The sequence below is a fragment of the Chelonia mydas genome, chromosome 2, assembly GCF_015237465.2.
Source record: "Chelonia mydas isolate rCheMyd1 chromosome 2, rCheMyd1.pri.v2, whole genome shotgun sequence".
NCBI lineage: Eukaryota > Metazoa > Chordata > Testudines > Cheloniidae > Chelonia > Chelonia mydas.
Genome location: NC_057850.1, coordinates 244332990 through 244359138, shown reverse-complemented (window position 1 = coordinate 244359138; position 26149 = coordinate 244332990). Strand labels below are relative to the sequence as shown.

The window sequence follows — 26149 nt, the reverse complement described above, 5'->3', positions numbered from 1 at the left end:
AGGATGCAGAGGCCTTGAAAGTCATAATACATTTAAAATGAATTCTGTCCCTGTTTTGAGTACAGGGCAAGAGAGGAGTGCAATTATGGTTTTAGGAATTCTCCCAATGCTGTGGTTGAGAACTGAGGTGCAGTGCATCTAAATTAACTTGTCACAATATTTGAGGCCATTATTCATAAGTTCCCCCCAGCCAAGACTGATTTTGCTCCCTTTTTCTAACAATACTACTACTACAATTATGAATTTCTACATATTCGTTAAGTTTCTCAGTGATAATACTCAGTGGAGGGAGATGTCTAATTTTTCATACAATCCTCTCTTTTTTCAGGTATGTGAAGACCTCATGCATTCAGAGATTTTGCAGACGGACAAACTAATATCCACAAAACAATACAGAGTACAGGATTGCTTTTAAGTTTGACTGCCATTTATACAGGCCTCAAAAATAAAATGAAACTTAGAAACAACAAAAGGGATTTATTGAGAAAAGAACTAACTCCGTTCCATTTGTGCATGTAACTTACTATGTGATCCAGATGATACCAACATCTCTGCTTATTGTTAAATTCTATTTATGTAAATCCAGAGAAACTCAATTAAAGATGGTGGAGTTACAGAATACATCGTAGTGTGGGGTGGATTTGATTTGGGTTGACCTGCATAGCTCATTCACAGCTTTGCCTCTTGTGAGTCATGTGAACATGCTGAACTCATGCTGATAAAACCTTTATATCACATTTGGTCTCTTGCATCGTTTTTCCTTATCATCCAGGCTACTTTCTTTGTTCTTCTCACAGTAAGGGAATGGGCAACAGCCACCCCACTCACAGTGCTGGTGCCACAACTAGACTCAAAGAGTTCTGACAAGATGTTTGTGATGGCCAGATTCTGCTCTCATTTACACAGGTGTAAATATGCAGTAACTTGATTATCTTCAATGCAGTTTCTCTAGATTTCATAGATTCTAAGGCCAGAAGGGACCATGATGATCATGGGATCTGACCTCCTACTAGCGTAACTGAGAGTAGAATTGTTCCTCTAAAATAGCCACAATGACAGGTTCACTACCCCTCTTTCCTCACCTCCCTCCCAACTATTGATGATGCAGTGACACGTACTGGGTGCTTAAAAGACTTTACTTCTTGCCTTTCATTTTTCTTACTGCAGGGGAAGTATGTCAAGAAATTAAAATGTGACACACTAGCAGTGATGCCTATGTAGATGTAAGCAGAGTCAGGATGAGCTCTACCCTGACATCTGGTGGTGAATTGTGGTGAGTTGCGGAAAAGAACTTCAGGGGCTGATCTTGTTTGCATAGGCACACCCACCACGCCAAGCATGAGCTTACAGCAGCCCAAATGGTCACTTTGGCTGCTGTGGGATCCCCAGTTTCTCTGTTATTGGGGCAGGAAGAATAAAGTGTTGTTACCCTGATTATGTGACTCAAGGACAGTGGAACGGTTTTATGACAGAGGGACTCACCATCAACGAAGTAGCACTCACTAGACAAGGGACATGGGTTCCAAAACCCAGTGAATTGAGAAAAGGTGGAGACAGGTATTTGTACTTGGGGATGTGGGCCTTTTTTGAGGGTCTGAAATACCAATTTGCGCCTCCTTCTCTCTCCACTATAGAATATCAGAGCTAATTTTGATTCCATTAGGAGTCTAGTTACAGGCTGCTGAGCTGAATTCACTTTAGGGCCAAAGGTGCACCAGCACTGAGGCTCCTCTACTACAAGCTGAAATCACTAACGAGCTAAAATTATTAAGAACTGAAATCACTGAGTGCTGTGTTAAGTAGTGAGGGGGGGGCCTGAAGATATATTGCTGAGCGGCTGGTGGAGCGGAGCAGAGTAGTTTGCGGGGCGGCTGATGGAGAGGATAGCAGGGTGGCTGGCGGAGAGGAGCAGTGGGCAGTGAAGACTTACGGCAGAGTCACATGGAGAGGCACAGCAATCGGCCGTTGACCCGAGCAGTGCAGCACGTGAGATGCCCCCGCTATATCTCCCCCCACTTCCACCCAGGCTGGGAAGTAAACTCTGCAGAGGAACTTCTAAACTCTGCAGAGGAAATTCTAAACTCTGGGGGCTGCACTGACCACGGTCAGAGAACTGTGGTTGGGGTGACTGGTGGCTTGCTGGAGTTAAGACTCTGAGGGGAAAAGGACACTGTCAAACTTACTTTGGGGGTGGGTCTTTTGCTCATGGTCTGTGTTATGAATCCTGTCTGCGGTGTTTCCCCAACATAATGCCGCATTGTTTCCCTCCTTTATTAAAAGGCTTTTGCTACACTCAGACTCCGTGCTTGCGAGAGGGGAAGTATTGCCTCAGACACCCAGGTGGGTAGTATGTAATTGTCCCAGGTCACTGGATGGGGGCTCAAGCCGGTTTTGCCTTCTGTTATTAAAACGGAACCCTTAGATACTGAACCTGGCCCTTGTTGCTGCCAACTCTGTTACACATACATAGATGAATATGCATGCACACACATGCACAGCTGTTTGTCCTCCTTCAGAATATTATGTGCACAGCTGTCCTCTACTGGACAGAATGTCAGCGCTGCTCATATCTGTCACCCCCTAGTGGCTGAAGCCTACAGAGGATATCTGAACTTACGCTACTGTACTACACAAACAAGAACGTTTCACGTTACCACAAATTATTTATAGTGGGGCAGAACAGAATTTCCATTGTTGTGGGGGATTCTCCTCTACCTCAAAGATTTTAAACCAAGAACATCTCAATTATTCAGCAGCATTATTACAAAATATTTACAGTACATAAGAATGGTCCTACTGGGTCAGACCAAAGGTCCATCTAGCCCAGGATCCTGTCTTACGACATCAGCCAGTGCCAGGTGCCCCAGAAGGAATGAACAAAACAGGTAATTATCAAGTGATCCATCTCCTGTTGCTCATCCCCAGCTTCTGGCAAACAGAGGCTAGGGACACCATTCCTGCCCATCCTGGCTAATAACCATTGATGGACCTATCCTCCATGAATGTATCTACTTCTTTTTTGAACCCTGTTATGGTCTTGGCCTTCACAACATCCTCTGGCAAGGAGTTCCACAGGTTGACTGTGCGTTGTGTGAAGAAATACTTCCTTTTATTTGTTTTAAACCTGCTGCCTATTAATTTCATTTAGTGACCCCTAGTTCTGGTGTTATGAGAAATACTAAACAACACTTCCTTATCTACTTTCTCTACACCAGCCATGATTTTATAGACCTCAATCATATCTCCCCTTAGCCATCTCTTTTCCAAGCTGAAAAGTCCCAGTCTTATTAGTCTCTCCTCATACGGAGGAGAAGTATATGGTATTGTATCTGGTTAAAATATACCACAAGCAAAATCAATAAATGCAACTTGACTTAGGAGCTGTATTTTAGCTTAATTAATTAGACTGAGGTCTAAAACTAACTGCCTTTTTATTATGTTGTAAGCAGAACACATTATACACTAGCATATTGGGCACTTAGCCACTAATTATCTGCTATGTCTCAATGCAAAAATTTGAATTATTGATTTTGTATCTAAAGTAAGTCTCGTTTAATGATCTCAAGTTCTTAGTATTAACCAAGAGAGATAGAATTGCTTTCTGGGACTCACTTCCACGATTTCAATTATTTTACACTTTTACAAGACATATGGGGGCAACAGATGTGATGAAAAAACGAAAGGGCCTGATTCTCAGTTCCTCCAGCCCTGCAATCAAGAAAGAAAGAGAGGGATGTAAGGGGAAGTTGACTTTAAATCACCTTTTTTCTCCCTAATGTCTTCAGGCTGGAATTCAAGGTTTTGAATTTAACCTATAAAACCCTCAGTGGTTTAGGACCAGGTTAGCTGAGAGATCAGCCCTCTCCTTGCAATATACTGCCACTGTTGAAATCAGCAGACACACTTGGGCAGGAGCTCGCCCATATAAGCAAGAAGGAGCTATTGGCAAGGAGTCATCTGTGAGGGTGCCTCAGTTTTGGAATTCCCTTCCTCCTCCCGTCTGGCAGAGCCTGGATGGATTTCTTTGCCTTAGGAACATGTTGCAACGTCCATCTTTTTTCCCCCCCTCTTTGTTAAGGTTGTTGAAGAGGGCATGGGTCAAGGTGGGCATATTTATGTGCAATCTTTGGTTTATGTGGTAATTTTTAAAGTAGGGGCAGAGCTATAGATGTATTTGAAAAATGTAAAAAAAACCAAATAAATAATTATTCTCGGGCTGTTCGAAATCTTAACCTGAATAAGTAAGAGTAGCCTCAGGGCCCCAGGACTTGTCTAATTTGCTACTGGATTCTCAAGAGTTCTGAATGGAAGAAATTGTAACATTTGGCAGAATGTGCCACTGCTGTAATAATCTTCCTTCTGGGTGTCAAATGTATTTGCAATTTGCCTCATGGCCCATGTAGGTGATTACAGTGTGAAGGTAAAATACATCTGCTTTAATGTATTCTTGAACTCTTACATTTTCACTCATTTTGCTATAGCCTTATCTTCAATTACACTCCTTTTCATAGGCCACAAGCTGCTATGTGCTATAAGACCAGTCTGACCCAGTGTATCCAAAATGTCAGTGAATTAAATCAAGTTTTTATACTTTTCAACCTCAACAGTTATCTCATGATGTACATAACAAATAGGTAATGAGATTTGCAATTTATTAGGCACTCTGGTGCTTATCAATGTTTAACGATTAGGCTAAACCACTTTGCTGCTCACAGTTGTAATTATATATTTTTTTCTCTGCAGCTGCAGGGCTGTCAATAGATTTAACTCATTCTAAAATTTGTGTACTTAGAGAACTGGATTCATTTATACTTTCTCCTCCAAAAGGGAAATTTCCATGTCCACATTTTCCCTACAATATAAGATTTTGCCTCCCACATAGCATGATAACTTTTTCACCCTTTGTCCCTGATTCAGGAAAGCACTAAAGCATGTTTTTAAACTTTAAACATCTACTTAACTCCTGTAGACTTCATTGGGATTTAAGCACATGCTTAAAGTTAAACACAGTGCTGTCCTGAATAAAGATGCTTTGCCGAATCAGGGCCTTAGAAAAACTGATCCATTTTGATTTATTTCTATTTGCAACATATGCATCTGTCCCAAGAGTTCTACCCATCATTTATACTGTGCCAGACAAACAAAGCTCACAAAATTAAATTATAACAATCCCAACTTGGATCAATACCTGTGTAAATAAATCAGATTAATCACGGAATACAAAAATATCCATCTTTCCTAGAAAAAGACCAGCCTCCACATGCCTCTTGAATACTCTGAAAAGTGTGCCTGGCACCTGATGGTCAAACATATTGTAGCTATCCAGCCTAGTCCCTGCAAGTCTGATTGGATAAAGGATATAAGCAGTGTAGCCTTTCCACCACAAGCCTACAATTCCACTAAAGGAAACAAAAATTAATTCACAGAAATATAGCAGGTTGAGATCTTCAAAGCAGTCTAGGGGATTTAGACATCTAGATCAGCTGATGAAAAGTGCCATACAAAAACTAGGCATTAAAATTATATAAATATGAGTCCCTATATTAATTTTTAATGTCTATTATTGATTTTAATGGAAGACATGTGTCCAAATCCCCTAGTCTGTTTTTTGCAAATCTCAGCCTTATTATTTTATTGATGATCACAGAGAACACCTACCTTGTACTTCTATAAAACAAAACAAGACACATTGCTGGTTAAAGTTTGTTCACATACATAACCAAAGCCTTAATACTAAATCTGACCTGAATAAAATAGTCCAGCTTTGTATGTATCAATAACTGTCCGTGAGATGCACCTTAACCATCTTTTTGTGGTTCTCCACAACCCATTATGCTCTTTTGTAATACTGTTGCCATTAATCCGTTATTATAATGCAGCGTTTGTGGGGCATGCCACCAGAGGGTGCTAAGGACTATCTGGGAGCACAGATAAATGTATTTATTATTCTCCAGTATCCGCTTTCATTTAAAAAAATAAATATTTAGCTGTTACGATTGCAAAGAAAACCTTCAAAACGATGAAGTGAGCATAACTGATACAGAGGTATCTGCTTGAGTTTGCAAAGGTCCTGAAACAATACTGCCCCATTCATTCCAGCAGGTGCTAACTGAGATACCCACAAAGTCAACAGTGTTAGCTATTTCACTGCTCATCAAAACATGGAAGAAAGGAAAGGAATATCTCAAAATATCCCAGCAATGCCAGTGTAATGGTTCACTTCATAAGTCACAAAGAGGTGTCAGGGGATCACAACCACCTTCCCAGATTGCTAAATGCGACATGCTGCTGGTTAGACCCCAGCTAGATGGGGGCTGGAGGTGGGGAGGTCCTGGTATGAAAGGTTGAGAAAAACTGGTTTACTTGAAGACATTTCCTGTTAAACTCACACGTCTCTGCTCACAGACAACAGGATTTTTCATGATCTCGGAGGAGGCAGATGACTGTTTACAAACCCTTGTGCAACCTCCTCAACAGCAGTCAGACTAAGAATTTAGGACTTTTTGTAAACACTGCATTGGGAGTTCCACTTCACGGCCGGTGGCAGGATACATTCCCAAATTATGCAAAACTATTCCATAGAATCATAGGATTGGAAGGGACTTGGAGGCCATCTAGTCCAGATTCCTGCAATCATGGCAGGACTAAGTATTATCTAGACCAGGGGTCGGCAACCTATGGCACGCACGCCAAAGACGGCACGCATGCCAAAGACGGCACGCTGCTGCCTGCCGGGTCCCAGCCGCCGGCCCCGCTCAGCCCGCTGCCGAACCCAGGCCAGCAGCAGGCTGAGTGGGGCTGGCGGCCGGGACCCCGGCAGGCAGCAGCATGCCATTAAAAATCCTGCCCACCCTGGCCCGCTCTTCTCTGCCCTTCCTTCCCTCCCCCCCCCCGTGGGGGCAGGGTGAAGAAGCTTGGTCCTGGCGGCTGCTGCTGCAGGACAGGCAAGCTCCCCCCTCCCCCGCCTCTTCCCTCAGCGTGCTGGGTTCCTGCCCCTCCCCCTCTCCCTCCCTGCCGCCCATCAGCTGATGGCCCTTGCGCGGGACGGGGAGAAGCGGAGCCACAGCGAGCTCACTACTCCGGGGAGGGGGAGGAGGCGGAGATGAGGTGGGGGCGGGGCTTTGCAGAAGGGGGGGGTGGAATCAGGGCATATCCCCTCCAGCCCCCTCCCGTGAGCCACTCTGGGCAGGGAGCACCCCCACAACCCTAGCCCACACCCCCAGCCCTCTGCCCTGACCCCTGCACCCCCTCACACCCCAGCCTCCTGCCCTGACCCTGCACCCTCCCACAACCCCAGCCCTGACTCCTGCACCCCCACACATGCCCCCAGCCCCCTGCCCTGACTCCTGCACCCCCACACATATGCAGCCCCCGCACACCCTATGCCCTGACTCTTGCACCCCCCACATTCCCACCCCCACCCTGAGCACCAAATGGGAGCACCTGCACCCCTCACACAAAATGGAAGCTGCCCAGGTAAGCACTCCACACCCGAACCTCCTGCCCCAACCCTGAGCCCCCTCCCTCATTCTAGCTCCTGGCCAGACCCTAGACTCAGTGCACTCCCACCCTCAGCCTGCTCCTTCACCCCCAGCCCTGTGCTCAGTGCAGAGAGAGAGAGAGGAAGAGAATGGGCTAGAACCAGGGAGAAGGTAGATACCCACTCTATGTGGGCAGGGCCGGGATCCCAGACCGGCAGCGGGCTGAGCGGGGCTGGCAGCCGGGACCCCAGACCGGCGGCGGGCTGAGTCGCAGTGGGCTGAGCCTCTCAGCCCACTGCTGGTCTGGGGTTCTGGCTGCCAGCCCCTTGCCAGCTGGGGTCCCGGCTGCAGGCCCCGCTCAGCCTGCTGCCGGCCTAGGTGAACGGAACCCCAGGCTGGCAGCGGGCTGAGCGGGGCAGCGGTGTAAGATCAGCATTTTAATTTAAATGAAGCTTCTTAAGCATTTTGAAAACCTTGTTTACTTTACATACAACAATAGTTTAGTTATATAATATATAGATTTATAGAGAGAGACCTTCTAAAAAACATTAAAATGTATTATTGGCACACAAAACCTTAAATTAGAGTGAATAAATGAAGACTCGGCACACCACTTCTGAAAGGTTGCCGACCCCTGATCTAGACCATCCCTGATAGGTGTTTGGAGATTTTTAAGAGCAGGTGAGACAATGATGGAGATTCAACAACCTCCCTAGCCAATTTATTCCAGTGCTTAACCACCCTGACAGTTAGGAAGTTTTTCCAAATGTGTAACTTAAACTGCCCTTGCTGCAATTTAAGCCCATTGCTTCTTATCCTATCCTTAGAGGTAAAGGAGAACAATTTTTCTCCCTCCTCCGGGTAACAACCTTTTATGTACTTGAAAAGTATTATCATGTCCCCTCTCAGTCTTCTCTTTTCCAGATGGAAAAAAAAACAATTTTTTTCAAATTTCCCTTATAGGTCATGTTTTCTAGATCTTTATTAATTTCTGTTGCCCTTCTCTGGACTTTCTCCAATTTGACCACTTCTTTCCTGAATAGTGGCACCTAGTACTGGACACATACTCCAGTTGAGGCCTAATCAGCAGAGAGTACTGCGGAAGAATTACATCTCATGTCTTGCTTATAACACTCCTGCTAATACATCCCAGGATGACGTTTGCTTTTTTTGCAACAGTGTTACACTGTTGACTCATATTTAGCTTGTGATCCACTATGACCCCCAGATCTCTTTCTGCGGTACCCCTTCCTAGGCAGTCATTTCCCATTTTGTATGTGTGCAGCTGATTGTGCCTTCCTTAGTGGAGTACTTTGCATTTGTCCTTATTGAATTTCATCCTATTTATTTCAGACCATTTCTCCAGTTTGTCCAGATCATTTTGAATTTTAATCCTATCCTCCAAAGCACTTGCAACTCCTTCCAGCTTAGTATCATCCACAAACTTTATAAATCATAGAATCATAGAATATCAGGGTTGGAAGGGACCTCAGGAGGTCATCTAGTCCAACCCCCTGCTCAAAGCAGGACCAATCCCCAATCAAATCATCCCAGCCAAGGCTTTGTCAAGCCTGACCTTAAAAACTTCCAAGGAAGGAGATTCTACCACCTCCCTAGGTAACGCATTCCAGTGTTTCACCACCCTCTTAGTGAAAAAGTTTTTCCTAATATCCAACCTAAACCTCCCCCACTGCAACTTGAGACCATTACTCCTTGTCCTGTCCTCTTCTACCACTGAGAATAGTCTAGAACCATCCTCTCTGGAACCACCTCTCAGGTAGTTGAAAGCAGCTATCAAATCCCCCCTCATTCTTCTCTTCTGCAGACTAAACAATCCCAGTTCCTTCAGCCTCTCCTCATAAGTCATGGGTTCCAGACCCCTAATCATTTTTGTTGCCCTTCGCTGGACTCTCTCCAATTTATCCACGTCCTTCTTGTAGTGTGGGGCCCAAAACTGGACACAGTACTCCAGATGAGGCCTCACCAATGTAGAATAGAGGGGAACGATCACGTCCCTCGATCTGCTCGCTATGCCCCTACTTATACATCCCAAAATGCCATTGGCCTTCTTGGCAACAAGGGCACACTGCTGACTCATATCCAGCTTCTCGTCCACTGTAACCCCTAGGTCCTTTTCCGCAGAACTGCTGCCTAGCCATTCGGTCCCTAGTCTGTAGCTGTGCATTGGGTTCTTCCGTCCTAAGTGCAGGACCCTGCACTTATCCTTATTGAACCTCATCAAATTTCTTTTGGCCCAATCCTCCAATTTGTCTAGGTCCCTCTGTATCCTATCCCTGCCCTCCAGCGTATCTACCACTCCTCCCAGTTTAGCATCATCTGCAAATTTGCTGAGAGTGCAATCCACACCATCCTCCAGATCATTTATGAAGATATTGAACAAAACCAGCCCCAGGACCGACCCCTGGGGCACTCCACTTGACACCGGCTGCCAACTAGACATGGAGCCATTGATCACTACCCGTTGAGCCCGACAATCTAGCCAATTTCTACCCACCTTATAGTGCATTCATCCAGCCCATACTTCTTTAACTTGCTGACAAGAATACTGTGGGAGACTGTGTCAAAAGCTTTGCTAAAGTCAAGAAACAATACATCCACTGCTTTCCCTTCATCCACAGAATCAGTAATTTCATCATAGAAGGCTATTAGATTAGTCAGGCATGACCTACCCTTGGTGAATCCATGCTGACTGTTCCTGATCACTTTCCTCTCATGTAAGTGCTTCAGGATTGATTCCTTGAGGACCTGCTCCATGATTTTTCCGGGGACTGAGGTGAGGCTGACTGGCCTGTACTTCCCAGGATCCTCCTTCTTCCCTTTTTTAAAGATTGGCACTACATTAGCCTTTTTCCAGTCATCCGGGACTTCCCCCGTTCGCCACGAGTTTTCAAAGATAATGGCCAATGGCTCTGCAATCACATCCGCCAATTCCTTTAGCACTCTCGGATGCAACTCGTCCGGCCCCATAGACTTGTGCACGTCCAGCTTTTCTAAATAGTCCCTAACCACCTCTTTCTCCACAGAGGGCTGGCCATCTACTCCCCATGTTGCGATGCCCAGCGCAGCAGTCTGGGAGCTGTCCTTGTTAGTGAAGACAGAGGCAAAAAAAGCATTGAGCACATTCGCTTTTTCCACATCCTCTGTCACTAGGTTGCCTCCCTCATTCAGTAAGGGGCCCACACTTTCCTTGGCTTTCTTCTTGTTGCCAACATACCTGAAGAAACCCTTCTTGTTACTCTTGACATCTCTTGCTACATAGAAATGTACTTTCTATGCCTTTATCTAAATCATTGATGAAGATATTGAACAGAACCGGACGCAAAACTGATTCCTGCAGGACCTCACTTGATATGTCCTTCCAGCTTGATTGTGAACCACTGATAACTACTCTCTGGGAACAGTTTTCCAACCAGTTATGCACCCACTTTACAGTAGCTCCATCTAGACTGTATTTCTCCAGTTTGTTTATGAGAAGGTCATGCAAGACAGTATCAAAAGCCTTACTAAAGTCAAAATATACCACATCTACTGCTTCCCTCATATGTACAAGTCTTGTTACACCCTGTCAAGGAAAGTTATTAGGTTGATTTGACAATTTATTCTTGACAAATCCATGCTGTTACTTATCACCTTATCTTTTAGATGTTTGCAAACTGATTGCTTATTTGCTCCATTATCTTTTTGGGTACCAAAGCTAAGCTGACTGGTCTGTAATTCCATGGGTTGTCCTTATTTCCCTTTTTATAGATGGGAACTATATTTGCCCTTTTCCAGTCCTCTGGAATCTCTCACATCTTCCATGAGTTTTCAGAGATGATCACTAATGGCTTATCTCCTCAGTCAGCTCCTTGAGTATTCTAGGCTGTATTTCATCTGGCTCTGGTGGCTTGAAGACAACTAACTTGTCTAAGTAATTTTTAACTTGTTCTTTCCCTATTTTAGCCTCTGATCCTACCTCATTTCCAGTGTCATTCACTATGTTAGTTAGCCAGTCACTGATAACCTTTTTGGTGAAAACAAACAAACAAAAGTTATTAAGCACTTCTGCCATTTCCACATTTTCTGTTATTGTTCCCCCCACCCTCCCATTGAGTAACGGGCCTACCCTGTCCTTGGTCTTCCTCTTGCTTCGAGTGTATTTGCATAACATTTTCTTGTTACCCTTTATGTCTATAGCTAATTTAACCTCATTTTGTACCTTGGCTGTTCTAATTTTGTACCTACATGCTTATGTTATTTGTTTCTATTCATCCTTTGAAATTTGACCTAGTTTCCACTTTTGGTCGGACTCTTTTTTTGAGTTTCAGATAATTGAAGATCTCCTGGTTAAGCCAGTATGGTCTCTTGCCATTCTACCTATCTTTCCTACACAGTGGGATAGTTTGCTTATGTGCCCTTAATAATGTCTCTCTGAAAAATTGCCAACTCTTTTGAATGTTTTCTCCTTAGACTTGCTTCCCATGGGATCTTACCTGTCAACTCCCTGAGTTTGCTAAAGTTTGCCTTCTTGAAATCCATTATCTTTATTCTGCTGTTTTACCTCCTACCTTTCCTTAAAATCATTAAGTCTGCCAATTCATGATTACTTTCACCTAAACTGCATTCCACTTTCAAATTCTCAACCAGTTCCTCCCTATTTGTCAAAATCAAAACTAGAACAGTCTCTCCCCTAGTAGCTTTCTCCACCTTCTGAAATAAAAAGTGGTCTTCAATATATTCCAAGAATTTGTGGGATAATCTATGCCCTGCTGTGCTATTTTCCCAACAGATGTCTAGGTAGTTGAAGTCCCCCATCACCACCAAGTCCTGTGCTTTGGTTGATTTTGTTAGTTAAGCCTCCTCCACCTCTTCTTCCTGGTTAGGCTGTCTGTAGTAGACCCTTACCATGACATCAACCTTGGTTTTTACCCCTTTTTTCCTTACGCAGAGACTTCCAACAAGTCTGTCTTCTGTTTCCATCTCAACCTCAGTCCAAATATACACATTTTTAATATATAAGACAACACCTCCTCCATTTTTCCCCTGCCTGTCCTTCCTGAGCAAGCTGTACCCTTCTATACCAATATTCCAGTCATCCATATTATCCCACCAAGTCTCTGTGATGCCAGCTATGTCATAGTTGTGTTTATTCACTAGCATTTCAAGTTCTTCCTGCTTATTCCCCATTCTTCTTGCGTTAGTATACAGATATCTAAGATACTGATTTGATTTCCCCCGTATTTTCTCTCTGGTCTCTCCCTTATCACTGCTAAACGACCAATGCTCCCTCCAGATTCCGACCCTTCTCCCAAGTCTCCATGTTTTTTACTTACCTGTGGGCTTTTGTAATCTGCCTCCATCGAACCACACATGTGCTTGTCTAATCTCCCAGAAATCTGTGTCTGGAGAAAGACCTCCCCATACACAGCCCCCCACCTTCCATGCAGAAGCAGGACAAAACCACCTCTGCAGCACTGTCCCCCCAACTGGCCCTACTTATTTGCCCCTCTTTGGGGGATCTGTGTAGAGGGGTGCTGGGGACAGGAGGAGCAGCAGCACAGGAGAGCGTACCATGGCACTAACCTCTGCTCTGCACCCAAAATTTCTGCAAAGGAATCCCGGTGGGTGCTGACACTTTGTATTATCTCCATTTAAGTCTCTTCCATAGCAGAACAGCTCGAGCGGGAATTGTGTTTCCAGCGGCCCACAAGGACGGCTCCAGGCTCCATGCAAAAGTGGGGATATCCTTCCTTGTGGATTCCTAAAATATGCAAGTTTGGAAGATTGGGGCTGGCCTCCAAAATCCATGCGCTGTCCCCTTCCCACTAGATGGGATACTGTGAGGAGAACCCTGTGATGGGAACCTTATGGAGTTTTCTTTCCCCCTACAGCTTTCCTGTTTTGTTTTTTTCTGTGCGAGAGGGAAATCTGTCTCATAGAACTTACATACAGAATGCATGGAAAAACACATCTTTACATGGACCTATTGATGGAATTAGCTGTAATGTACTGTCTATGAATGTGAGACACAGTCCTGCAAACCCTTACTTGTATAAGCAGTCCCTACTCACTAGTACACCCAATTATTACTCAGTGTGAGAGAGTCTGCATGATCAGACCCTACAGTTTAATATGTTGTTAGCTTAGGAATGACTGGTTTTAGTTGTAGAAGGCTCCCAGTTGCTTTTGTGGTGGGCACTGATCTAAATGTCTAAATAAATAGCTTCACAAAATATATCCAGGTATCACTTCACCCACTCATGAAATGCATCCATGAAGGTACTTCACCATGTCTCAGTACTATGGTTTCAGAACATGGAGTGTTTAACTTACTCAAATTAACAGCAATTTGCACAATATCAAAAGGCTGAAACAGAGAAATCTACAGGTTTCAGAATAGCAGCCGTGTTAGTCTGTATCCACAAAAAGAAAAGGAGGACTTGTAGCACCTTAGAGACTAACAAATTTATTTGAGCATAAGCTTTCGTGAGCTACAGCTCACTTCATTGGATGCATTCAGTGGAAAATACAGTGGGGAGATTTATATACACAGAGAACATGAAACAATGGGTGTTACCATACGCACTGTAACGAGAGTGCTCAGGTAAGGTCAGCTATTACCAGCAGGAGGGGGGGAAGGGAACCTTTTGTAGTGATAATCAAGGTGGGCCATTTCCAGCAGTCGACAAGAACTGAGAACGTTCCACCCCCTCCCCTGACGTTCCCCGCTCTCCTGCTGATAGTAGCTAACCTTACCTGATCACTCTCGTTACAGTGTGTATGGTAACACCCATTGTTTCATGTTCTCTGTGTATATAAATCTCCCCACTGTATTTTCCACTGAATGCAGCCGATGAAGTGAGCTGTAGCTCACGAAAGCTTATGCTCAAATAAATTTGTTAGTCTCTAAGGTGCCACAAGTCCTCCTTTTCTTTTTTAGAGAAATCTACAAGTCTGATGAGAACTGACAACCTTTACTTAAAAGGCAAGCAACTGAGCACACATTCCATGTCTAGAGGAAAAAATGTGAATGTGGATCTGATGCATATTAGCTCAGATCCATCTCCTGGATCTCAGATTATTCTCCTGAAAGCAATCCACAATATGGGAAGGCAGCACACTGATAAGTCAATTATGCCAACAGAAACACTTGGCAGGTAAACAAAGCAGTAGTGGAGTGGCTGTTCAGGAAATGGTATTGCCAAGTAACAAGGAAGCTTTCAACTGCATATCAAGAAACCAGGATTAAGGGACTACAGATGGGGAAAAAATATCCCTTAGAAGACATCTGCATTTTATTTCTGATGTCAATGGTTCTTTCATTACTATGCAGGTTGACACTGCATTATAACAACAAAACGAAATTGAGAGCACTGGGGAAGCCCAAAGGCCAACACAGAAAACTATTTAGAATGCTTTCTGTCTTCATCCTTCATGAAAGGGTAAAGAAATCAGACCTTCAGGATGACATCTTGACTGGTAAGAGAAGGGTCTTAAAATTTATATAATTTCTTCTCTGGTGTTCTGCAGAACATTGCCACCGTCCAAAAGGATTTATATAAATATAGGTCATCAGCTGCCTGGGATGAAGCAGAATGACAGTCAGGAGAACACACACCAAGCAGTCCATTTGCAGTCTAGTGACATCACAAACTTTCCCACAGTTTCACCAATTTACTAGCACCAATGCCAGTTTGCCACCAAAATGCCTAAAGCTTGTGAGAAACAAATCTCTTCTACAACTTACCATCAGGAAAAAGGGTCAGAACAACAACTGCATTTTATAGATCCATCCATTTCCTGTCATCAGTCCAGTGTGTCTTACTGGCAGATTCTTGATAGTTTGTACTGGATGCTTTGGTAGTCAAAGCTCATGTATTAAGCTAAAGAAACTTCATGTTCCTGCATACAATTTCTTCTTAATATTTCTCTCTGTGTCTGTTATTCTAAAAGAGAGACACATGGTGGAATATACTTATGTTGATGGACCCCCATCATACTAGTTACTCTTAAAAGCATAATTCATTTTAATAAAGTTATTTAAAAAAGAAACTTTAACAGGAACGTGGACAACAACTTTCAGGTGTGATGTGTGCATTTGTGTATGCAACAGTGGTCAGCCTTTAGTTGGCTTATCCTGCAGGAAATTTACAGAAGGATCGTGAGACAAATATCTCATAATTGCCTCTTATGGGCTCATCACAAACTGGTTGAGCATCACCGTGCTACCACCAGTGAAATCAATGAGAGTTGCACGTACTTAACACCTCTCAAGAGTTAATTTCAGCAGGAAGGCAGAAAAACACTTCTTATAGCCCCCCACTTACCAGTACTTAGAAGACGATGCAGAGAATTAACTGCTTTCAAGTCTATCCTGCATGAACCCATTTGATCAGGTTTATGAGACAGACTTCCGAAGGATAAAAAAGCAACCCCTGGAAGAACAGGGCAAAGAGACCCAGGTTCTGCAGAGAAGCATACTGAATCCCAACTCCAGAAGTGGGATCAATGGGATTACCTATGTGAGTAAAGCAGGGAGGATTTTGTCCTTTAAAGTAATAGTTTTCTGTCAAGATGGATTCAGCAGGTGACTTCCAGATGAAAGAGCTATTTCCAATTAACTCTTTCCTGATCCATTCAGTCCCCAGGAATCTGTTAATACCTTTAGTGAGAGGTCCAGTCAATACAATAGTGAAAATCCTAGTGCATAGTGAGAGGAAACACTGAACATACCTCATCTAGATTTATGCTTCAGCTTTCATGGTTACGTTTCCAATTTTTCTCATGGTTACTCTTGTTTACTTCTTCCTAAAGCAATAGCCCCTGTATTTTGGTCTTAGGAGCACATACCACATAATGTTTAGCTTTGTGTTTCTGCAGTTTGTTGGGAAAGGCCCACTAATTAATATAGGCCTGATCCTGATAGGTGTTAAGTGATTCCTTCAAGACCTTGAGGTCAGTGGTAATTGAGGAGGCTCAGAATCTTGCAGGATCAGGAACTTTCTGGGATTGGGTTCAGCCCCAAAAGGGATGCTTTATAAATCTGTGCAAAATCCATTCAGCTATATTTGAGTTGTGAGTGGAAAAGAGAGACTTTTCCCATCAAAAACATTGTGGTTATTTCTGTGCACAAGAGGAAAAGTAATGGTATGCCTCTAAAAGTGTGGTATAGTGCCAATCTCCCCCTCTGCCCCCTCCAAACCACATCCCGACAACCCTACATTCTCCAACTTTTTCTCGATGTGTTTCTTTCACCTGGCAGCACTGAGAAGCAAAACCCCGCATGCCTCCTATATGAGTACTATGCAAATAGGCTGAACTTTGAAACATCACATGTCTCTAGCCCTTACTGAGTAGCTTGAATATAAAACGTTCTATGGAGGTTAAAAATGTGCAGTACCAAATACCCATTTGATTTTTAGTTATGCTATTGCCTATGGTACTGTGCTGTTGTGCATCTCTACAGAACTGTTACATCTGTATTTCTTCCCCTAAATCCAATGGAACTGCATTAAGTCTATCTATCACTCTTCCTTAATATTTATTTACTTATTTCCTTTCTCCCACCTCCTGTTTGTCTTGTCCAGTTAGTTTGTTAAGCTGATTAAGGTACTGACTGTCTCTCTGTGTCTGTACAGTGCCTAGCACAATGGGGCCCTGACTCCATTTGGCGCCTCTAATCACTACTGTTACAGAAATAATAATAAAAAAAAGTAAGTACAAATTTTTTAAATACAAAAATGTGTAGTAGTCAAAGAAGTATTCTGTTTAGCTTTAATAAAAAGTTAATTATAGTTAAAAGTCAGGATATGCAAAAGGTGAGATTCCAGAAGAAACAGTCACTTGACCCCTTACACATACTAGATGGCTTGTTAGATACATGCAGTCCTGTGAGACACATTCAGTGTGAGTATATTAACATTGCCAGTAACTTCTGAGTTTTTAAAACATCTAGGTGTAATTCTTTTCAATTTTAAAATTATATTTCACAACAGGGGAAATTAAAGTCCATGAAAAAGCAGCACCAATGAAGTGGGATGTTTGCATGATGGATGTCCCAAACACTTAGCAAAAAAGCAGTACTGGAAAAGCTGAGTTGACTTAACTATAGCTAATCTCTAGATAAACATCTAGAAACTGAAATGACTAAGCATGATTTTGAAAAGCTCTTATTCTCCAGCTCCTTTTACCAACACACTTGAGACCAGAGACAACGTTAATCTGCCTCTGCTCTGCTGAAGCCCATGGGAAATACTCTATTTTCATATATGCACAGGTAACCCACCTGACCAGTTGGTTACATGCATATGCACCTTGCCAGGTAGAACAGAGCTTTGGTTAAAGTGCTTATAAACCTAAGCTATGGATACCTGCTCCCTTGTAATAGAAGATGGATCCCTCACTGTAAATTAACCCCCTTTCTTCTCGCAAACCAAATCTCGTATGAGTTCATTCATACGAGCAAGTGCAGAGCAGCATCCTAGCTGAACAGGGTAATAGGTGCAGGAGATGAATAGGTTGTGACAGTGAGCGAAGCACTAAGCTGAGCACAGAGGAGGGAATCCATTTACCATCAGCTGGTGCAGTCCTCTGCAAGACGCCTGGGCTGTTCGTGGAGACTTTCAGGGCGAGGAGCAGCAGGGCACGGAGCTAAGCAGCAGGTGCCGAACCCAAGCGGGCTCCTCCTCCACCTGGCAGCGAGCGAGCGACGGAGGCAGGGGCCGCCACCCGGCCGGGGAAGGCAGATAGGCAGGCAGGCTCTCGCGGAGCGAGGGGTGCGTTCGCCCGGGGAGGACTGGAGGGAAGGGGGGGTTGCCGTCAGCTGATGGGCCACGTTTTGACGTCGGAGTCATTCTCCTCTTTGATAAAGCCCCGCCGCCGGCTCCGACTTGCGCTCGTCGCCGCTCCCAGCCCTGCACCGCCGGGCGCGGAGCCGCAGCTACACTAGGGAGCGCGGCTCAGGCGCTCGGGGCGGGCTCCCCCAGGCGGGGCGGCCAGCAGGGCTCGCTCGCGGAGGGGCCGGGGCTGTTCTCCCGTCCCCGGCGCCGAGCCCGCGGGCACGCTCCCTCCCGCCGGCGCCATGGCCGCGCCTCCCCGCAAACTTTGCCTCGGGCCGGGCACGGAGGCGCAGCCGGCGCCCAGCCCGCCGCCGCCCGCGCCCTGAGTCCCGCGGCCGCCCTCCGCCGCGCCCTTCCCAGGCGGCGGCCGGCATGGACGGGCCCCTGAACCTCTCCGCCACCCCGTGGGCAGCAGCGGCCAACCGGAGCGGCGGCGGCGGCCCCCCGGCGGCCCTGGCCGGCGGCGCCCCGCTGTCGGTGTTCGGCGTGCTGCTGCTCACCCTGCTGGCGCTGCTGGCCGCCGCCACCTTCCTGTGGAACGTGCTGGTGCTGGCCACCATCCTGCGGGTGCGCGCCTTCCACCGCGTGCCCCACAACCTGGTGGCCTCCCTGGCCGCCTCCGACGTGATGGTGGCGGCCCTGGTCATGCCCCTCAGCCTGGTGCACGAGCTGGCCGGGCGGCGCTGGCGGCTGGGCCGGCGGCTGTGCCAGGTGTGGATCGCCTTCGACGTGCTGTGCTGCACGGCCAGCATCTGGAACGTGACGGCCATCGCCCTGGACCGCTACTGGTCCCTCAGCCGCCACCTGGAGTACACCCTGCGCGCCCGCCGCTGCATCTCCAACGCCATGATCGCCCTCACCTGGGCCCTCTCCGCCGTCATCGCCCTGGCCCCGCTGCTCTTCGGCTGGGGCGAGACCTACTCCGAGGGCAGCCAGGAGTGCCAGGTCAGCAAGGAGCCTTCCTACACCGTCTTCTCCACCTTCGGCGCCTTCTACCTGCCGCTCTGCGTCGTGCTCTTCGTCTACTGGAAGATCTACAAGGCGGCCAAGTTTCGCATGGGATCCCGGAAGAGCAACTCCATCACCCCCATCGCCCCCGAAGGGCTAGAGGTGGGTCGAGCCTGGGGTTTGCCAGCTGGCCTGGGCTGAGTGGCAGCTGGGATGATGTCCATGGCCCAGCCCTGCGGGGGGGAAACTTGCCCAAGGACTGTGGAGCACTGTCAGGTCTAGAAGGGAGACTTGCAGGCCAAGTGTGCAGTCACTGAGTGCTAGTGGAAACGTTGTGGGGGAACTTTTGAGCCTGACTGTGAACCTCTGATTCAGGCTGGTGAGCAGTGACTCACTGAAATCCTTGAAATCCTGTGGATCAGTGCTCACTTGTACGACTAAGGCTTTCACAGGTGACTCTGCCCCTTAGGAGTTGGGGGTGGAGGGTCTGTAGGTAGCCACCCAGAATATGGAAAATGACCTGACAAAGTCTAAGGGAAAACGTGTGTCTGTGCAGACACCTACACTACCTTGCAAATTGTTTCCTAATGGTGGCTGGATGCTTTGAACTCATGGCTAGCTGATGTATTAATAAGCTATATGACTGTTTTTGGCGATAATATATGTTGTATGCTCTCCGAGTGCATTTTTATCCTTCCCCCATCGTATGCCCCTCAGAGAGAGTAGTATAGTCAGAAGAAGCAGGCAGGGTTGTGTGTGTGAGAGAGATTTACTGTTCTGATTGTACTAAATGTGTGAAATATACATGGTTGGATTGTGATAGGTGGAGTAATTGTGCATATGCAGTTTCCACTATCACTGCTATTTTTCTAACCTCAGTTATTTAAAACTTCCTATTACTCAAAACAGGGACATAACCTCACATCTCTTAAATATGATAAAGTTGCACTGCTGACCCAAACTACTTCAGTGTGCCCAATCACATTCATATAACTACAGCTGTACTGTAGGTTTGCTGACACATGCAATATGCCTGGTGTGATGATGGGCAGCAGGCAGGGTGCATACGTTGATGCTTGTGCTCACATCTGGCAGGTGAAGGAGGCCTCCCAACAATCCCAAATGGTCTTCACGGTCCGTCACGCCACTGTTACCTTCCAGACCGATGGAGACTCGTGGAGAGAGCAAAAGGAGAAGAAAGCTGTCCTCATGGTGGGCATCCTTATTGGGGTCTTCGTACTATGCTGGATCCCCTTCTTCATCACTGAACTCATCAACCCTCTCTGCTCCTGTGACATCCCACCCATTTGGAAAAGTATTTTTCTATGGCTCGGCTATTCTAATTCCTTTTTTAATCCATTGATCTATACGGCTTTCAACAAAAACTACAACAATGCCTTCAGGAACCTGTTTTCCAGACAGCACTGAGCAGCAAGCAGGAAATAGGAGGAAACCCCCTGTTCTCCAGCAACCCCTCTAAAGATCCATCACCTTCCCTACTTAGCACATCCTATACCAGGGGTTCTCAAACTGATGGTCAGGACCCCTTGGGGTCGCAAAGTTATTACATGGGGGTTTGGGAGCTGTCAGCCTCCACCCCAAACCCTGCTTTGCATCCAGCATTTATAATGGTGTTTAAAGATATAAAAAAGTGTTTTTAATTTATAAGGTGGGGGTAGCACTCAGAGGCTAGCTACATGAAAGGGGTCACCAGTTCAAGAGATTAAGAACCACTGTCCTAAACAGACTGGGGAACACTGAAACAAACTCTCCACTACAGAGATCACCATAAGGATTCACTGAGCTCATAAAAGATTGCTTCTGAAATTCAGCAGCCCTCAGAGACTCTGCCCACACTTCCTTTCCCACCCTTAGAATCTCTGGGTTGGAATGGACCTCAGGAGGTCATCTAGTCCAACCCCCTGCTCAAAGCAGGACCAATCCCCAACTAAATCATCCCAGCCAGGGCTTTGTCAAAACTTCAAAAAAAAAAAAAAAACACCCTTCAAGCCAGTTGTTTTGTAAACAGCAAACAAGGGCTTGCTGAGTCTCCAGCCAGGTCCTTTTCCAGCATATGTTTGACTTTACCCTCTCTTCAGTGATGTCACTCAGGGGCAGTTTGGTTGCAAGAGCAGGGCAGAGGAGTCCATGTGACACAAAAGGGTTTTTGCAAAAAGAAAAGGAGTACTTGTGGCACCTTAGAGACTAACCAATTTATTTGAGCATAAGCTTTCATGAGCTACAGCTCACTTCATCGGATGCATCCGATGAAGTGAGCTGTAGCTCATGAAAGCTTATGCTCAAATAAATTGGTTAGTCTCTAAGGTGCCACAAGTACTCCTTTTCTTTTTGCGAATACAGACTAACACGGCTGTTACTCTGAAAAGGGTTTTTGAAGCCCAGTGCCTGCTTAGCTGCTCTTTGCATTTCAGAACCCTTAATTTGCATATTCCCATATGCAAAGCCAGACCCCTTTAGCAGTAGGGTTTCTCATGATTGTGTGAAACATGCATCTGAAGAAGTGGGGTTTTTACCCACAAAAGCTTATGCCCAAATAAATCTGTTAGTCTTTAAGGTTCCACCAGACTCCTCATTGTTTTTGTGTGAAACCAGCTATTTTACTGAAAAAGCTGTTTTTTCAGAGGTGAAGAATGGAATCTGTGTTGCAAACAGAGATTCATTTTAACTCTAAAAATGAATCTTATTCCCCAGATATAACCACTAGATAAAGATATGAGAAAAGGCTTCTGCATTATGGATCTATTAACAGTGGGATATTTACTATTGGATTCAGTGTAGCAAGTTTTTCTGTATTTACTCGTTGTGGAAGCTTAATTTGTTATGTGCAATAGAGTGAGAGGAAAGGAGTGCATCATGGAAAACATCTGTTTCATATGCCTGCTATAGTTATGAAATACACAGGTGTTCCTTGACTGTGAATGTTTAAACTTAATATCTGTGTTACACAAAGGAAGTTACTCTAATTCATGAATGTATTTTAATCAACTTTGGGGCAAATTTCTTAAAATGTATTTCAAAATGCACATCAGTTCAAACCTGCGTTTTACTTTCTAGAATGTGATACCATTCCCACTGAAGTCAAAGGAAAGACTCCAGCTGATTTCAGTGGGAGCTAATGACCAATCTAAGTATATTTAGTGGCTAATGAAGTTTGACCCTAGGAGTCTAAGGTTTCCAGCAATGGGGGGGCCCTGTGTCAAGGGCCAGCATGCTATGCTTCAAGCATAAACCATCAACAGACATGCCTTCTGTCTAGATTAGGATCAAATCTACCCTTGTTGCCCCCTTTCTACCATAAGTGCAGGTTCTGGCTGCTGCTTACTGTTTTGCTTTCTTCTTGTGCCTCCACTTCACCAGCATGATTTTAGCAACTGCTATGTCACTTGCCCCTAAAAGTACAGATACATGCTTTCTGCCCTAGGACTGCTACAATGACAAGTTTTCAGATGGAGAACAGCATTACCTCCAACTATCAGTTCTTGAGGTGCAACTATTAAAATCAGACTGGAATTTAAAAGGTGGAGGAGAAGACAAGATGGGAATCAGAATTACATGACTTCAGGGTCTGATATCTTGAAGCAAAGATAAAGAGAAAAAAATGCTATAAATCACTGGAAAGCTTTCCAGTGATGTGCAGGATTAGTTTCTAGCCACCATGGTGCATGAGACATCGGACCTCAAACCTGTCACTGGTCCTTCAAATCAAGCAAAAATCCTGGCCTGGGTGGTAAGAGGCCTTTAAGCTTTCAGCATCCTGGCCAGTCTGGCCCCATGCACTGCCTGGTGCTTGCAGGAGGCAGTTTAATGTTTCAAAACAAAGGATGAAATCCTGGCCCTATTTAAGTCAATGGCAAAACTTTCTCATTTACTTCAAGGGGCTTGGATTTCATCCAAGATGTCTTACCTGGGGAATTTTAAAAATATTCATTATCGAACAAAAAATGAGTGAGAGAGGCATAATCTGTCATAAATCCACTTGAGCAGGTTCTCTGAATAAGGTTGTGCTCTAACCATGGACAAACTGCAGACATTAAATGAGCCTTTTAGTACTTTTGTTGTATGGTTTTAAACTATTTTCAGTGGAAGCTCTGACATCTTAGATAATCTAATAAACCCACAAGCCACATTTTTACTGATGATGACCAGCTCTATGCTGTGTATGGATGTGATTGTTTCACTATTGAAGATGCTACATTTATTTATTTATTTAGTGGAAAGCTGTGAAGCCAAGAATGACTAGGAAGAAACCACTTCAATGTTTGTTGTCCAGGCAGAGCTTCTGTTCTACTCACCAGTGCTTGAAAATAGAAGGAAGACTATTTAACTGGTCTGAGCAGCTGTGCTTGGCAATATTCACAACACATGTTTCAAGGATTTATGACTTATTACAACAATATATACCCACTAACAACCCCTCCACACAGCTACCTTCTCCCCCTCCCCTTTTCTTGTGTCTTTCCCCCCTCCCCCCATGACTGGAGGGGTGTTCATGGGCCACTTCATCTTGAATGGTCCATTGAAATATGTGTTAGCTACTTACGTTAAACAATCTGTTCCACCTTACATTTAGCTGTGGCACTGAGAGTCTGGCTTTCTCTACAATAGCATTTTGTCAGTCAGGTGTGAGAAAAAGAACACACCCCTTACCGACATAAGTATTACCGACAAAAATGCTGGTGTGGACAGTGCTATGGTGGCAGGAGAGGCTCTCACACTGACACAGTGACTACCACTTGTTGGGGGTGGTTTAATTACGTCCACAGGAGAGCTCTCTTTCTCCCTCCATCAAAAAGTGGCTACACAGGAGACCTCACAATGTCGACCTGGCCAAAAGCTAGGTCTACACTAGCACTTTTGTCCCTCAGGGGTATGAAAAAAACACACCCCTGAATGACAAAAGTTTTAGCAATGAAAAGCGCCAGCGTGGACAGCGCTTTGTTGGTGGGAGCCGTGCGCCTGTCAACGAAGCTAGCCGTGCCGTTGTAAGGTGTGCTGTGTAAACATAGCCATAGTTTCACAGACCTGAAGAAGAGCCCTGTGTTGCTCGAAAGCTTGTCTCTCTCACCAACGGAAACTGGTCCTGTAAAAGATATTTTACGTTTTCTCGTTAATTTTTCCTTTGGTGTCATTTCTGTAATGACAAGCAAAAGGACGTGAGAAGATTATAAAATGGTATTAGAAAATTCTGATTTGTCTATAGTTGTGCTTTAACAAACTACATCATATTAAAATCCACAGTACCCTTCTGCAAGTAATGGCTACTGACTAGCTCCACTTATCTACACTATGGATCAAATCCTGCAGCTCTTACTCAGGACTTAGGATGGCAAGATTTGATCTCATATCATTCTAGCCACGTAACATGGGTATAAGAAAGATTTCTATCCCAAAGATCATTCTAGAGATTCACACCTAAAATGAGACAGAGGTGTGATCTGAGCACAAAGTGGAGGAGCCAGGAACTCCTGAATTCTGATCCCAGCTCTGAGGTCTTGCACAAGTCAGTTATTTTGGGGCAGGGCCCAGTGGCACAAATCAGGACCTTGATGTGCTAGGTGCTGTACAGAGAGAGAGAGTTCCTGCCCCAAAAGAGTTTGTTTTTCTGCTTCAATTTTCCATTCTGTACAATGAAAATACTAATATGTACTTATCTACCTTATCAGGGTGTTGTGAGGATTAATTAGTTCACATTTTTAAAGCGCTTAGAATGTGGAACACTGTATAAATGCTAAGTGCTGGTACAAAACTTCAATTTAATTTCTCTGAAGGCCATTATTATCCATTATTGCTCCTCCTGTGCTATTTCATGACAGTGTAGTATCCCCAGAAAAGATTTAACTAACCTTTTCCAAATTTACAATTAATGCATTTTCCTCTCAGTGCTATGACAGTTCAATGAACAGCCTGGAACACCTGTACTGAGACTCAATAACTAGATAAATAAGCTGTGTGCTAAATGCTGCCTGGTGATGAGCCTTGCAGCACAATGAATGCAATTATCAAGGCTCAGGGAGCAGCAGCTTTTAAGACAATCTGTTACTTATGTTAGTTGCTTTATTCTGAGGAAGGAGAGAAGGTCACAGCTGACTGCCCTTCGATTCAAACAGAAAACAGGTTGGCTTATTTTTTTTTCCTGGAATGCTGTTGGACTTCCTTTTCAATGTGGTCAGACAAAGCAGGCAGGAAATGTGCTAATCTAACACAGCCAGAGATGTGCCAGGTATGTCTACATGTTTCGATAATTTGACTGGACTTCTCATTAAAATTGCTGCTGAGACACCTGGCAGCGGTAGTTAAAGGAGCGATTTTGAGTAGGCAAAGTGCTATCTGGTTAAAGAAGTTCTAGCTAGCATAGATCATTAATAGGGTGACCAGATGTCCCAATTTTATAGGGACAGTCCTGATTTTTGGGTCTTTTTCTTAAATAGGCTCCTATTACCCCCTACCCTCTGTCCCGATTTTTCATACTTGCTGACTGGTCACCCTAATAATTAATGATTATTTGCCCTTGTCTATCGTGATCAGTCTGACTAGGCAATGAGGTACAACAGGCCATGCAGTAGGGCTTGTCTATGCTTAAAATGCAGCAGCTGCACCGTTTCTGAAGCGCTTCAGTGAAGACACTACCTACGCCGATGGGAGGGGTTCTCCTATTGACATCGGTCATTGATCCAACTCCCCAGGAGGCAGTAGCTAGGTCAATGGGAGAATGTTCCTGTTGACCTAGAGTTGTCTACAATGGGGGTTAGGTCAGTTTAACTGCATTGCTCAGGGATGTGGATTTGTCACACCCCTGAGTTACGTATTTATACCAACCTAATCTCCTACTGTAGTCCAGGCCTTAGTGATTTTTACATACAT

The 26149-nt window shown here is 44.8% G+C and overlaps 1 protein-coding gene and 1 long non-coding RNA gene across 2 annotated transcripts; one reads left to right on the top strand and one right to left on the bottom strand.

The window, feature by feature from the left end:
• Window positions 1-3320: 3320 nt before the first annotated feature.
• LOC122464774 lies at window positions 3321-18187 on the bottom strand. Its single transcript, XR_006289125.1, has 4 exons — window positions 18053-18187; window positions 15229-15427; window positions 13065-13242; window positions 3321-3708 (listed from the first exon to the last, which is right to left on the bottom strand). It is a non-coding gene; the product is annotated as an uncharacterized LOC122464774 (long non-coding RNA).
• A 296-nt stretch (window positions 18188-18483) lies between these two features.
• On the top strand, window positions 18484-21510 carry HTR5A (5-hydroxytryptamine receptor 5A). The gene is made up of 2 exons (XM_027820475.3): window positions 18484-19429; window positions 20363-21510. The coding sequence occupies exons 1-2, from the start codon at window positions 18692-18694 to the stop codon at window positions 20693-20695; spliced, it is 1071 nt and encodes a 356-aa protein (XP_027676276.2). The 5' UTR covers window positions 18484-18691; the 3' UTR covers window positions 20696-21510.
• Window positions 21511-26149: the final 4639 nt, after the last annotated feature.